The sequence below is a fragment of the Lygodium microphyllum genome, chromosome 3 (genome assembly GCF_053477565.2).
Source record: "Lygodium microphyllum isolate KBCC chromosome 3, Lygodium_microphyllum_v1.1.10, whole genome shotgun sequence".
Taxonomy (NCBI): Eukaryota; Viridiplantae; Streptophyta; class Polypodiopsida; order Schizaeales; family Lygodiaceae; genus Lygodium; species Lygodium microphyllum.
Genome location: NC_141137.1, coordinates 160,643,114 through 160,658,328, shown reverse-complemented (window position 1 = coordinate 160,658,328; position 15,215 = coordinate 160,643,114). Strand labels below are relative to the sequence as shown.

The 15,215-nt window shown below is 39.8% G+C and overlaps 1 protein-coding gene across 1 annotated transcript; it reads left to right on the top strand.

Annotated features, from left to right (window-relative positions):
• Window positions 1-9,780: 9,780 nt before the first annotated feature.
• LOC148039091 (abscisic acid 8'-hydroxylase 3-like) lies at window positions 9,781-14,359 on the top strand. The gene is made up of 9 exons (XM_087674976.1): window positions 9,781-10,407; window positions 11,186-11,510; window positions 12,313-12,462; window positions 12,672-12,932; window positions 13,051-13,140; window positions 13,276-13,354; window positions 13,479-13,585; window positions 13,692-13,810; window positions 13,930-14,359. The coding sequence occupies exons 1-9, from the start codon at window positions 10,223-10,225 to the stop codon at window positions 14,045-14,047; spliced, it is 1,434 nt and encodes a 477-aa protein (XP_087531102.1). The 5' UTR covers window positions 9,781-10,222; the 3' UTR covers window positions 14,048-14,359.
• The last annotated feature ends 856 nt before the right edge of the window (window positions 14,360-15,215 follow it).

Genomic DNA, 15,215 nt, shown 5'->3' with positions numbered 1-15,215 from the left:
AGGTGGCGGACACCCATCACAGTCACTTATTCTTTATTCTTTTAGTGATAGTTTGAATAAAGAAAGTCCTGGCCACACATTGTGGTTGTTGGAGTTCCCACTTTTGAGTCTCTCTCTCTCTCTAGCTCTTGCTCTCCATCCGCCATAGCTCTCCCAAGCTTCTTCCTCCTGGGTTCTACTTCCATTTCACTCTTATTCACTCCCACAACCAAAGATTGGATGTCTTCTCGGCATATGTGCAAATTATCTTGACAACGTCCCAATGGCAACTACCTCGATAACAATCACTCCTACAAAGGCCTCCATCATCCAACTCAACTCTAAAGCTAAATGCTTCATGTATAGGCTAAAAGCTCCATCCTAGCATGTTCCCTCAAAAGCTTTCACTTACCTAAAATAGCAAAAGAGGACCTACTTTAGGTGGTAGAAGAGTTCCAGGCATCATAAGGAAAACAAAATATCCCATTCATTTTCAACTTCAACATCCCCCAATACTTCAATGAGTGCTTCCACTCTCCAACATGAATCTTCTCAATTTTGGTCAATTTCATTGTAGAAATCTACTTGTAGCTTTGTAGAGACAATTGGACACGCAAGCAACCTTAGAAGCCACAAATATGTAATCATGAGTAGATCCACTACACATAAAAATGGTTCTAAACACCAAGAAGGAAGTGTGGTCCTCCTATAGTAATGCTTTTATTGCCAAGCATAGAAATCCAAGTCCATTGCCCATATCCTTGGAGATCCAAATGAAAATATGATAGTAGAAAGCACAATAGGTATAAATTTTCAAAAATCCCTAATGTTTACACCCAATAGCCTACCCTCACCTAAATCTTCTAACCTAGAGAGGTGGTCCCCTCCTTCCTATCATTTATCTAACAATTCACAAACTGCTTTGGCCCTACCTTCATCACTACCACTAACTATCCACATATTCTAATCTAGCTTCTTAAAATCAACTCCTCTTTGTGAGGAACGCATTATCTTTGAGAAGTATTACTTTATCATGTGTGTAACTCCGGGCAAGTGGGTGTGAGCTAACTTCTCTACAAGCTTGGGTGTGGAGATGATGGACTCCATGCGCTGCTCATCATGGAATGAGTTTTTCGCTTCCTTCCCTTCTATTGTGGAATGTTTGGTGATCTATATGGTATAGACAAGGACATATTCATCACTTGCATCATTGCAAACTATTTTCCCATAGTCACAAAACGTGTAAAGAAGGTTGGGTTCACTCACCATAGAACCCTAACCTTGGTGGCAGAGCATGGGTGCATATACAAGAATGAAGAAGAGGTAAGAAGCACATCCTTTTTTTATCAGATTCCTACTTTACAATGTTTGGTTCATGTGCTCATACAAACTTTATTTTTACTAAGGTGAAGACCCTTATGGATAGCCATTTTCTGAAGGAAGGGGCATCCTCAATCCATCACGATGAGGGATAAAAGTGAGGAAGTATCAAAATCACTTTTCAATGTAAAGTGCAACTTGTTGGAAGAACAAAACAAAAGCTTTCTATATGAGCATACTGAGGTGGGTGACAAATATCTACTGGGGGAGTGGGGATAGAATGAGTGTTTATCCCACTTTTAGAGGTACCATTTAGATCTAAAGCTATAAGGACTATGCATATATTCTGGTCATCAATTTGTCTATTAGTTGCAAAGAGCTAGGTCGATAGTGCAAAGAACCTAGGTGACCCTAATTAGAGTTAAAAATTTGTAAATTTTGTTTTTCATGTGTTGCAAGATATATAAGACTTTCAGGATTTCGTACACACTTGCCATGTCATGTATCTTTGTGATGTTTAACTCTCTTATCCAAAATTCATTGCCACCTTTAATTGTTATATATTATTATGGTGTTACAACAATTGGTTTGTAATCTCATTCTAATACATGGAGACGAAAAGCATGAAATAAAAATGATGGATAAGTTACGTTCATGTATCTTGTAAAGTTTGCAATGAAACTTGTTTTGTCACTCTAGTATGAACCATGCTCAATCATATTTGCAGTCCCCATATACAATTGATACTAATTTATGAATTCCATAGTCCAATGTCCCATGGGTAAGAATGGCCTTGGCGAGCTCACAATGGTTTAGTACACCAACATGAATGCCTCTTCTAAGTTATATGGTAGGGTTATATGGAAATATAAAAACAATAAATTTCATTGCACAAAGTTCTATAAGACCCGATGAGAGCAATTAGTATATATGTACTCTAGATGCTAAAATAACTTTCAAAGAAAGTTTTTTCATAAAAAATAATTGCTAAGAGACTATCTAAGAACACTTAATGGAATGCTGGAGTGGCATGTGGCACCCTCCCTAATGGGAGTAGATGTCACGTGGTGTAAATACTTACTATGATATCTCATACATTTCACATTATTTTAGAAAAGAGTTGGCTATTCTAGAAATATTCAAAATACAAAGTTCATTGTCCAAATGTCATGTCTATTTATTAGATATGAGGTGGTTCTAGGTGATTTATCAAAGGATCTAATGCCATAATTAGATGGGACAAGAATGGATTATTTGCAATCAACTCCACAAAAGGTTAGGCCAATTAAAGTGACACATTTAGTTTTCTTCATGATTGTCAATACCTTGACTTTTATCCACAATTGTGTCTAGCTAGGTACATATCTTAAAAGCCTAATTCAAGAATTTGTTAACATTTCTGCAGTTTGTTTCATATTAATCATATTGTCCCATGTCCATGATATGTCATTCAAATCACTCCATATGCAAGGCATATTTTAAGGGTGCTAACAAGATCTTAAGATGTGTTAACCTCATCATAATTAGGTCACAACCCTAGTTAAATTTATGTGTTAAATGGCTAAAGTGCTGAAACTTTTAGCCAACTTGAACCTAATAAACATGGCTCATGTAGTAAAGTCAAGCTTGATTTGCTATAAGGTAAATAACATTTGGCTCTAACAAGGTCATAAGATGTTTAAAATGCACCCAAATGTAATTACAAAATCAAAAGTTAACAAGCATACTCAACTTATTATGGCGTCTCATTTTCCAAGATTCATTTTCTACAATCATGGCTTATGTGACAAACCATTATAAATTCATTCAAGCTTGGGTCTAATTTCAAAGCATAAATATGTAGAGAGTAAATATTTCATCACACTAACTTTACAGATATTGTAGACTTGTGCATTGCACACCCACCTAAATAGATTGTCTTCAATGTATTGATAAAGAGAAATGAAACGTTGAAATTCTTACTCTTTGTTATGTTGTATGTTCTATAGACTTAGATACCTACCTACATTTATCATTTTGATCCTTTGATTAGACTTGCCTATGAATGATGTTCACATAATACAATGTTTTCCAAAAGGAAAGAAAGAAAAAGGTATCACGAATGCTCATATAAGAGATCACTCTAGTAAAGCATAGTGATAAGACTGTTAACAAAGAAATTATGAGAGCTTTTTGCATCCCGATTGGCTTGAGAACATCTATGCATGATCAACATTTTTAGACAAACTTATACAATACTACTAAGTGATAGGGTCCCATTGGAAAATCCGGTTGATGCCCAACTATTCTATAAGGTATTGACTAATACTTCTTTAGCTAAAGGACTTTCTCTACCAAAGTTTAGAGAGAGACTTTTCGTTGCCTCCCAAACACTTGAATACATATCTTTGTGTGGGGAGATATACATCTTGGGGTCCTTATGGCCACACAAGATTTATCCAAACATGCTTGTAAGCTTTTAGAAAGAGGCCATTGAAAACTTTCTTGAGTTGGAGTACGATCTTCAAGTACTTTATGAGCTTTTCTTGATCGTACCATAGAGCCTTATACATCGTTTGATGACATTGATTCTTTATGTGAGATTCCATGGAGTTGGCACCATTATATGAGGACAATGTTCATTGCCATCTTTTTTGGCATCAACACATCATCATCTCATATGCCTTTTTATGTGATGCTCATTGTCAAATAGAGCCTTTTAAAAAGTCTGCATACGGAGGCAACAAGTTTGTTTAAGCATCATTGGTCCAAGGTACAAGTGATGCCTTCTAATACATGCTCACATTGAAGTAGAAGCATGTATGGGCCCACAATGGAAGCAACATGTTTGATTAAGCATCACTATTTATGTGTATTATCTATGCTCCTTGATGGTGTTTCGAGAAGCAAGGTTTGATTCAAGGAAGAGATGGATTTTCTTTATCGAAATCTTAGTTCATTTTCAAGGACACCTTCTCAAGTTTGGCCAAGAAATGAAAAGCTTTCATAAATTCAATTGTATTTTTTACATATACGAAGGAAATGACTCAATTTTCTGAATTTCCTACTCCATCTAGGATGAGAAGAGTTGATGTATTGTTCAACTATGCATACCTTGTAAACCCTAGTTTATTAACTACAAATAATTTTTGGACCCTATTTTAAGTTCTCAAAGCAAGATTAGGAATTGCATAACGATGTGATGTACATGGACTATTTGAGATACATCAAATTATACTTCTAATGAAAAATTAGGAAAATCTGAGCATGTTGTTGTCATGAACGGTGCGGGTATGCCTTGATATATGTGAAAGAGATTTGATGCTTTACTATTGAGTTTGATGTTGAGTGCAACCTAGGAATAATTTTCACTCAAGGAAAAGCTATGTGTGGGTTAATCTTTTTCGTAATAGAATTGTCGTATGTATCTTAGAAGCTTAGTTTGATCCAGCTAGTATGTTCATGCATATTATTAACTTATTAAGTTTTGCATTTGTGCATATAATCTAGTGGATCCTAGGAACGTAACGTTTATAAATAATTACTTTGACTACTCTCACTACTTGGGATGTTTATGCTCAATGTAGCCTCTATGTTTTATGTACCGTCAGTTGTTGAAAGACCTAGAACACTCAAAAACACACTTTTCTAGGTAAAGAATTGTAAAGTTGATTTCCAAGTGTAGGATGGGGGATTTATTTTGCAAACTATGGTGCTCAAATTATGTGCTGGTGGATTTTGCTCACCTTTATCATTAGCCTATGCTAGATACTTATAAGATTGTATATAGTAAAGCTACCAATCTATAAAAGTTAAAGTGGGATATCGATACGAGAAGATTCAACAAGAGAGGACACAAATATTCCAACCTTAGAACTTCTTGCCAATGCATTTATGAGAATGGAAAATGTTTGAGGCAAAAGGTTGGCCATTCGAAGAAGCTCTCCATTTTGGCGGATCAATTCCTCATACTTTGGCTTATAAAGGATGGGAAGATGGTACACCATTACACAACATTACAAGGGGAATAAATCTTTCCAAGGCCGATGGGCATGCTAGCTAGCACATTTTGTAATTGTGGTTTTTTGAAATACACAAGATTACAAGGTGAATAAATATTTCCAACGCATACGGGCATGCTAGCTAGCTCAATTTATAATTGTGGTTTTTCAAAAAGGAAAAAATATGGGGCCCTTGCATATGAAAGAGGAGTGTCACAATATGAGTCGTGATCATAGATCAAAGGGTGTGTGAGGGCAGGGATGGAGATGGATGTGAAAATCGGGTGAGCAATTGGGGGGGGGGGGGGGGGGGTGGGGTGAAGGTGGTCCTAGGAATGCATGTAGAAGTTAGTGGTTGTTGGGCTGGTAAGCACTTTGAGAGGGTGGGGGCAAATGATAAGTGACATCAATGGTTAATGATTTGGTAGTACCGGAAGGGACTCTTTGGAAGGGTGAAGGGAGGGATGAAAAAACATTAACGGAATATAATATATAAAGGGAGAAGAGAAGCCAAAGGGGAGAGGGAGATAATGATGTGTAGTTATATAATGGGAAGAGAACATTAACATGTTTATATAAAGGCACGAGATTTGATATGTAATTGAAAGGCTTGAGAATAATCCAATGTATTTGAAAGATTAAGAATGAGCCGATGTCGTGAGGTTGATGTGGTTGAATTTGATTGTGTGAGGGGCGTGTCGAGACTAGGACGGTTCGTGCATGCATGCAAGATTTCGGGAAATTAAAATTAAGATAAGTACAAAAATCCAGCTAGGAGTGGCAAAGCATTTAATAAAAACAAAAATCAAATCAAATGGCGGGTGTGCGTGTGGGGAAGGGACGGAGAGTTGACGCGGAGGGAGGCCTCTTACCTCTGAATGTGGTCGATTGTGGGCAAAAGGCGTTGAGTCAACGATTGTTTACATGAGCAACAAAATGATTAAATTAAAAATCGGTTCGGTTGCATTTTTTAAAAACCGTGGGGGTGTGGGCCCCACCGGTTCGCAAAACCGCTAGCGAGGGATGCCACACATGCATCCAGCTGGACACATTCTAAAGTATGAGTAGCGAAAAAAAGTCATTCGAGTCAATCCCCAACGACAAAAAACCAGCCGGCAAAAAAGGGTTCGTGCGGCCCACCCCCACCCCCACCCCAACAATTTGCTTCTGTCAACAAAACCACAAATGCCCAAAAACCAGAGTCCCCTCCCCCAAATAATAATAATAATAATAATAATGATAATTCCCAAAAAAGAAAAACCCCAAAACCAAGCCACTAGGTTATCTTCTCCTTATGTGTGTATATATGTATAAACATACATATTTATATATACATGCATGTGGGTTGTACACACGCACATGCACGCTCATACATGCTCGCTCTCGCCCATGTCTCTTCTTCTCCTACACCCTCACCCATGGCATAGGAAGCACCCTCCCACCTTCCTCCTCTCCCTTTCCTCTCAGTAAACAACTTTTCCATGTGTCTCCTCCCATAAAAGTACCCTTCCAAAACACCCCCCACATGTTTAGAAACTTCTTTCTATATCATTTAAGGTACCCTTAGTCCAGCTATTTGCCCAATCATGGAAACTAAATCCCATCCCTCCCCTTTTGTTTATCCCTCGCTTAAATTGTAGCAACTTGCCTGCCTCCTAGCTTCTATGATGACACTTTGTTACATTTGCCTCTTCATGTACATAAGGAGTTGTCTCTTAACTTGATAACTACCCCCCACAAAGACCGTTGTTGGATTTTCCAAATCATTACATGCTCCACACAATGATGATAATATCACAATTTTTGCCAAGGAGATGCATTACAATTTTGTCAATTATGAAAGCTATGATACAAGAAAAGACTTCCACCACTTATTGGTCTATTTATTTATGATGAAGCTCAATATTTCAAGCCGTATAGATACCCTTGGGAAGCTCTCCTTTATGATTGTATATATAGTTGTAGAAAGGTGAGTGTAAAAAAGTTGCACAAGGTAAGTGAAAGGGTATATGGTGCATGTGAATGTGTAGGGTTGATTTTTGGCATATTACGTTACTCATCAAAATGCACAATGTACGAACACATATATGCATTGCATCATAGCTAAAAACACCTGTGAGGAAGCACTATGTCATGTAAAGTTACCTTCCCAACATGGAAGTGTGATGTCATGCACAGATACATGAACTGTTTGCATGTGTTATTTGTGAGTGAGCAAGTTTCTTCTTTTTTATATGAGCCCTTCGCCAACTATACTATGGCTGTTTAGGATAAATGTCATTGTTGAAGTTGTATTTGATAGCACGTGAGTCAAAGAATAAAAAGAAGTAGAGTTGAAGTTGAGGTCTTTGATGATCCAAATGAGCCTAGAGAGGAGGTCAAGCTATAATTAACATTTTCTAAGTCAAGGCCCTATGTATGAGTGTTGTAAGTGTGGTATAACAATACCTCCTCTTAGTTGGAGAGCACATCAAATTTGTTTGGTTGTTTAATACCTTGCCACTTGTAAATATTCTTGTCTCTTATTGGCTTGCCAAATATTGAAAAAATGACCATGAGTTTCAACCGCCTTTCCACCTTTGCAATGAAACCATTACATTTGTCTCTCTCAAAGATAATAGGGCAACCAAACATGAAGGATAAGATAAGGGAATTAGTAACTATTGGCTACCATTGTCATGTAAGTGCCATGATCATGACATGATTGTAGTATGTGAGATTAAAAGGTGAGGAAATTTTGTGTTGCATGAAAGTGAGACACCAAGCCTTCAGGAATATCATTAAAACTAAGAAACATAAACATGAGACTAGAAACATGGGTCATGGCAACAAATGGTATTTGGAAACTCTATTAAGAATACACAAATGAATTTTGTCATGGGGTGAACGTTGGAGGCACCGATGAGATTTCGAAAGAGCCAAATTAATGTAGCAAGGGGTAGAAATTCTTAGATGTACAAAAGTTTTAGCTATTGGGGTGAGTGAAAGAAGATATTCCAATAAGAAATCATACATAATCTAGGTGAGCAAGTAGTGTAAAGACATTGACACGCATTTTACCAACTAATCCAAGCCCTTCGTTGTGGTGAAGCAAAAGTGCCACAATCTCTCTGAATGTTTGGACTAAAGCTTGCATTTCTCGAGTGTAGAAGAGAAACCTTATAGGAGAAAAGTTTCCAAGTGTTCAGGTCAATGCTATTAATTGCTCAACATCCTTCCATTATATGTCAATAGTGTTCTCTTTCATATCAAGCCATCATACTAGCATTCACATTTTGTTATTCACAATGTCCCTATCATTAGAATTTATGAAAGGAAGAATCTCTCAGATTGTTTCTGGATAGGAATATGATAAGAGAACTCAAAGTACTAGAAACATAAATGTAGAGGCTTGGTGAAATATGTTAGGAAACTTGATGGGCTCATTGGTTGATATACAGCTAGATATGTGGAAGCATAGATTTTGTGAAATCAAGTGCTATGAGAAGGGGAGGGCCAAATAGGTCAAATGACAATAATACTTGGAAGTTGGAAAGGTGATCACATGTTTGCCAAAAAATGTAAAGCAAGGTAAGCAACTAGGAGGAAAGGTGGTCCTTGGAAATTGTCAACATGTAGTCAATGATAGTTAACTTTCTTGGCAGTTTTTAACTATAGGTTGTATGACAAGAGGGTAACTAACTTTGGAATTCATTTTCACAATGTGTAAGAGCTACATTCGAGATCATTATGAGTAACATGTGGAATCACTTTGACCCTGCAAACAAGTCCATGTTAGAGGTACTAGTGTTCCTTTGGAGCCACTTTACTGTTCGAACAAATCCATGTTAGAGCAATGCTCAAATCCCAAAAGGTGAGAAACCTTTCGAATGAAAAAACCAAGAGGTAAGATGGCTATATTTGAAGCTTTTTATACCAAAATCCTTTAAATTTTGAAGATTTCCTCAACTCTTAATTTTAGATTTAGAGGTAAATTTCAAAAATATAAAGGTGGGATTACACTAAACCTAGGTTCTTCCAAGCAACAATTAGAGGTATTACTATTCCATTTGTTTAGGGGAATATTTGCATTCATTCATAGTAGCTTATTGTGATTACAGGGTTTCCCCTACGAATGACATGTCCCTACTTGCGCGATGGGCCCTTGAAGTCAATTGTGAAAAATAGTAATATACAATCCACTAGAAGTGAATATTTTGCAGATGCACATGGAAAGGCATAAAGCAGCCTAGGGGAGGGAGGAGATGAAGCTTCGAAATGGGGATGGAGTTGGGCAATGAGTTGGTGTTGTGGAGAGTAGTAGAAGGGATGTGGTTCATGTGACGGAGCCCTTAGGGTGGGCAAAGGAGGTGCCTCTTTGGCTGCGTTAAGGGGGAGGTTAAGTAGAGGGCCCAAATCGGAGGAGATTTGCCGGGATCTGGAGCCAGGCATAATTGGCAAGGGGAGCTTAGAAGAGATTCTCTCTCGCTCTCGTCCCCTCCCTCCCCTCCCATCCCCTCTCTCCCCCGCCGCGCCCCCCCCTCTCTCTCTCCTATCTTCCTTGCCCGATCCTCCTGTAGGCTGTGGCCCTATAAATTGCTAACCCGTCCCACCCTTGAATTCGCTCTCATAACTTCATCGAATCATTTCCCCCCTCTATCGAGAGTCCAGGTCTATCCTCTCATCATACATACTTGTGTCCCTCCCTCCTCTCGCACTTGAGCGTGATCCAAATTCTAAGAGAGGGGCGGCGAGAGAGAGAGAGAGACACACACACACACACACACACACACACACACACAAGCTGCTGACCGCAAAGGAGCCGGATAGACAGATAACGTAGCAGCCAGCATAAAGCCCTTCAATTATCCCCACCTCTGTGCTGCTGTGCTGCTGCTATTACTACTCTCTTTCTCTTTCGTCTTCCCAATCGGAACAGGGGAAATTCAATCAGAAGAAGCAAAATGTTGCTCCTGGCGATGGGAATAACGGCCATTTTGTGCTTCATGGGGGCGCGAATGCTGCACCATCGCTACTTGGAATGGCACAAGAAGCTGCCGCCGGGGTCGATGGGGTGGCCATACGTAGGCGAGACACTGCAGCTGTACTCAGAGAACCCGAATTCTTTCTTCGCCTCGAAGCAGAGAAGGTGTGATGGGAGGAGGAGAGGAGAGCCAATCTGTGTGTTCTTTTTATCCCTCTGTGTGTGTATCTGTATGTACCCAGAAGGTTTTTCTAAGTCATTTTCCGTTGAATTGGAATTTTATGGAGTCAGCTGTGGGAAACTGTGTTATCTTCAAGTAGTAGTAGTAGTAGTGCCAACATCGTGACAAACATCTATACCTAGCTTCGTATCTCCGCGGAGTCAGCTGTGAGAAACTGTTTTATCTCCCTGTAGTAGTATCAGTGCCAACATCGTGACATACATCTAGATATACCTAACTTGGTGCAATGGGGGATTGTAGGAAACTCTTATGTAATCTCCACGTAAGAGTACTGTGTAAAATGATGAGCTTCTGTAAGGGAGCTAGCAGATAACTGGCTTATTGTGGAGGGATGCAGACTGGTAAGAGGCTAGTAGAGGAAGCTCGAGGCCTGGGGAATTGTCATGATGGGAGGTAGCAGTAGCGGAATTAGCTCACGGTATTGGCGTGAGATTTGTAGAAATGGGGGTGGATAATATGAGAGAGCTCTAGAGTGTGTGTGCGCGCGCGCGCGCGTGCGTGTGTGGAGCTTAGTCTGTGTCGCTGAGCTTATGGAGTGTGTGATCTGAAACTTGTGTGTGTTGGGGGGGGAGGGGTGTGTGTGTGTACTGTTGTTGTTGTGTCTGTGAGATGAATCTGAGAGTGGAACTGTGGAATGGGTTTTTAAAATTAAAAATTTTCAATATGGACCTTTAAATTTCAATGGCGTGTGTGTGGTTGTAGGTATGGGAACATATTCAAGACGCACATACTGGGGTGCCCGTGCGTGATGATAGCGAGTCCGGAGGCGGCGCGGTTCGTGCTAGCGTCGCAGGCGCACCTGTTCAAGCCCACGTTCCCGGCGAGCAAGCAGGGGATGATCGGGCCGCAGGCCCTCTTCTTCCACGAGGGGCCCTACCACGCGCGCCTCCGGAAGCTTGTGCTCCACTCCTTCCTGCCCGACTCCATCCGCTCCATGGTCCCCCACATCGAGCAGCTCGCCCTCTCCACCCTCCACTCCTGGGCCGCCCACCACAAGACCGTCAACACCTTCATGGAAATGAAGAAGGTATTCTTGCCATTGCCATTCTCGTTCATTATCCATATCCACCCCTCCATGCACATCACAGCCTCACAAGCAAGCCTTTCGATTTTCACTTTGTGTGTCTGCTTGGTCACACACGTGACACGCCCTCACACATACCTCAAGTAAACTCTCTCATTGTCCACACTTTCTCCTTCTCTCTCTCTCTCTCTCTCTCTCTCTCGCACATTCTTCAATTAAATTTCCCAAAGAATTCCAACATTGACATCTGTAAGACTTCCATAAAAGTCAATGAAGCTAGTGCCCCACGATTCACGAAGTACAGTCAATTTATTAAAAACTTTTGAACCCCCCCAAGAATCCATCATCACACATATAGATAGCCATGCTACTTACGTGAGCTCATCCTCAATATTGAATGCCAAGATCTACATAAGCTCGTCCCTAAGTTCGAACGTCAACATACCCAGCCCATGTAAGTTTAGGTTATATCCCTACAACACAATTGGATTGATATCCTCCCTTTCACTTGGCTACCTTACTATTTCTAGGGTATGGTGCAAATCCACATCTTGCCACTTTTAGTATGTGCATAAATCTCAGATTCCATCCTCCTTCCCAAACACTCTTGAGATATTTTTTGCTCTTGCTTTTTCACGTCCTTTTTTGAGGACCATGCCACACAATCTTTTTGCCAGAGACTTTTTCGTGAGAGAATAAAGATCGTCTCTTTCACACATTTGCTTGGCTCCAAAGTTAGCAAGGGAACATTGACCCTGCTCCTAGGCTATTGGAGTGTTTCTAACGTAGAGGTTTCAATGCGCAGTTTGCTTTCAAAGTGGTCATTCGAAAAATCTGTGATGCGGAAGGGCGCCTTGACATGGAAGATCTAAATCAAGCATACACCACGTTGGAGAAGGGGTACAATTGCATGCCGATCAACATACCGGGAGCAAAGTACAGCAAGGCCATGAAGGTAGGTAGGGGACATCAAGCAATGGTTTTCACTATCATATCAATACTCGAATATAGAAAGGGAGGAGTTGCAAAGCATAGTGTGTATTGTGTAGTAGGTGAGGGAAGCTCGGGCATTAAGCGAGAAAAATGTTCATGGCAAAGAGTATGATTTATGGTAAGTACTATGACCTAGAGTTGCTAACGAGGATGTGTGTGTGTGTGTGACAGGCGAGGAGGCATTTGAGCGAGGTGATAATGGGGCTGATAAGGGAGAGGAGGGCAGGAGGGAAGGGAGGGAGGGGGGAAGAGGAAGACTTTCTGGGAAGCCTGCTGGCGTACGAGGATGAGAAGGGCGGGGGCCTGAGCGATCAGCAGATCGTGGACAACATGATCGGGGTCATATTCGCCTCGCGGGACACCACGGCCAGCGTCCTCACCTGGCTCATCAAGTTCCTCAAGTCCAGCCCCACGCTCCTCGACTCCGTCATTGTAAAACTACTACTCCTCTGCTGAACCACCACGGCTATAGCCTCACACACACACACACACACACACACACACACTCTCTCTCTCTCTCTCTCTCTCTAACCTCCCTTTCTCTTTTTAGGCCGAACAAGAAAGCATCCGTCTAGCCAAGCCCCCTCACATGCAACACCTCACCTGGGAAGACACTAGGAACATGCGCTTGACATCTCGGGTAACTCTCCTCACCAAGTTCTCACTACTACTATTCATTCTACTACTATTGTCCTAGTAGTTGTGACTTGACGTTCAATCCATCTATCTACTAGTGAGATTACTTTACACTCACACGGTATCTATTCATTTGTAGGTCATTCAAGAGACCCTCCGAGTTGCAACCATTCTATCATTCACATTTCGAGAAGCTGTGGAAGATGTGGAGTATGAAGGTATTCATCTATCAATGCAATGATGAGATTAGTTTACATGTTTTATTTGCGATGCTCTCAATGACATGAGTATGGCTAATGCTACTATCTATTCATCTGATTCGATATAAATTGATTTTATTAGGTTATCTTATCCCAAAGGGGTGGAAGGTTCTACCTCTTTTCAGAAACATTCACCATAGCCCTGAGTTTTTTCCAGAGCCTCACAAGTTCGACCCTTCCAGGTTTGAGGTATATACACCTCTCTCTCTCTCTCTCTCTCTCTCTCTCTCTCTCTCTCTCATAGAATTGTATCTCACCTTTGGAAATATCTAATTATTCTTATTTGCTTGTGCAGGCTCCTCCCAAGCCAAACACATTTTTGCCTTTCGGCAATGGCATACATTCTTGCCCTGGAAATGAACTAGCAAAGCTTGAAATGCTAGTCTTCATTCATCATCTCACTACCAAATTTAGGTGGCTTTTCTTCTCATGATCTCATCATATTCAAAACTTCACTACACCTCTAAGTTCCAAAGTGCATTTTATACATACTAGATTAAATCGTGTTATTAATCTCCATATCGTATGTGTAGGTGGGAGCTTGATGAGTCAAAGACAGGAGTTCAATATAGTCCTTTCCAAGTGCCACAAGAGGGGCTTCCAATAAGAGTCTCACATAGAACCACTAGTCCCATGTACCCTAAAAATTAATGCCTTGCTTTAACCTATATCTAGGACACTATTGTAAACCCACACCGGCTACAATTTTATCATGTCTAAGAGTCACAAACAACTTTTATGCCTTAGTTGAGTCATATAGCTATTTGTAAATAGGTGGTTACCATTCTTTTGCAGATTTGGGAGTGGTGTAATACTTCCATCTGCCTTTGTAAAACAACGTGGAATGTGAAGAAGACCACATTGGACATTCCACCACGAATATAATAGCTCATAATGTAAAGTGTCATGATTTCCATCGGAAAGATTGGACCTTTTCTCCAAATTGACATAGCATCTTATTTCCCTTTCTCATTTATTATAAAGACTCTTCTTTTTGCCTTGACTTGTTAATCCATTCCTCATGAACACTTCTTGAAAAGCAGCATATCAATATTTTGATTAATACAATGTTCCATCAATTCATGTGATGAACATCACCTTCTCCTAAAGAAGCACATCAATTCTTGAATTTGGACTTCCTAGCTCACGTTTTAATGTTTATAACGTGTGTTGTATGTTCCCCAAAATTGCACATGATTCTTTGTATATTGATTTCCATTATTAGTCACATGTTGTAGTCTTCCATTATTCTAGGCCACTTGCAGTTTTCTTGTCACATGCCCTATACTTAGTTCTTGAATGTTATTAAGCCAGGGCATGACCTATTTTATTTTATTTTGCAACTAGGTGGTGACAATCTAGAATGTATACTCCATGTAGCTATTTAAAGTCACATTATTATCAAACATGTCCAATTTCTTTAAAATGGAAACACGTTGTTCAATGGTAGCAGTATCATTGTAGAGCTTTTTGGTATGTTTTTTCCTCCTCTTTTAAATTTTTGAATTTTTTCAGATTTATTGTATTTCACCCCTTTGTTCTATTTTCCTTTCAACCTCAAATACTTCTTGTGACAAGATAGATGTGATGAAGATGAAGATTGTATTGAAAACATGAAGATGTTTTGATCTGCAAATGATAAGTATTCATAAACATGTAATATTGTTCCCTAACAAAATAGATCATCTTATAAGGAAAACTTTCTTCTTGAACTTCTTTAATAATGAAGATATTTCAATTTAACATTTTTTTGTTGATTTAGTCAAAACCTTCTTTATAACTTAAGGATAATTCACTATGCACTCTTTTTTTTTTTTGC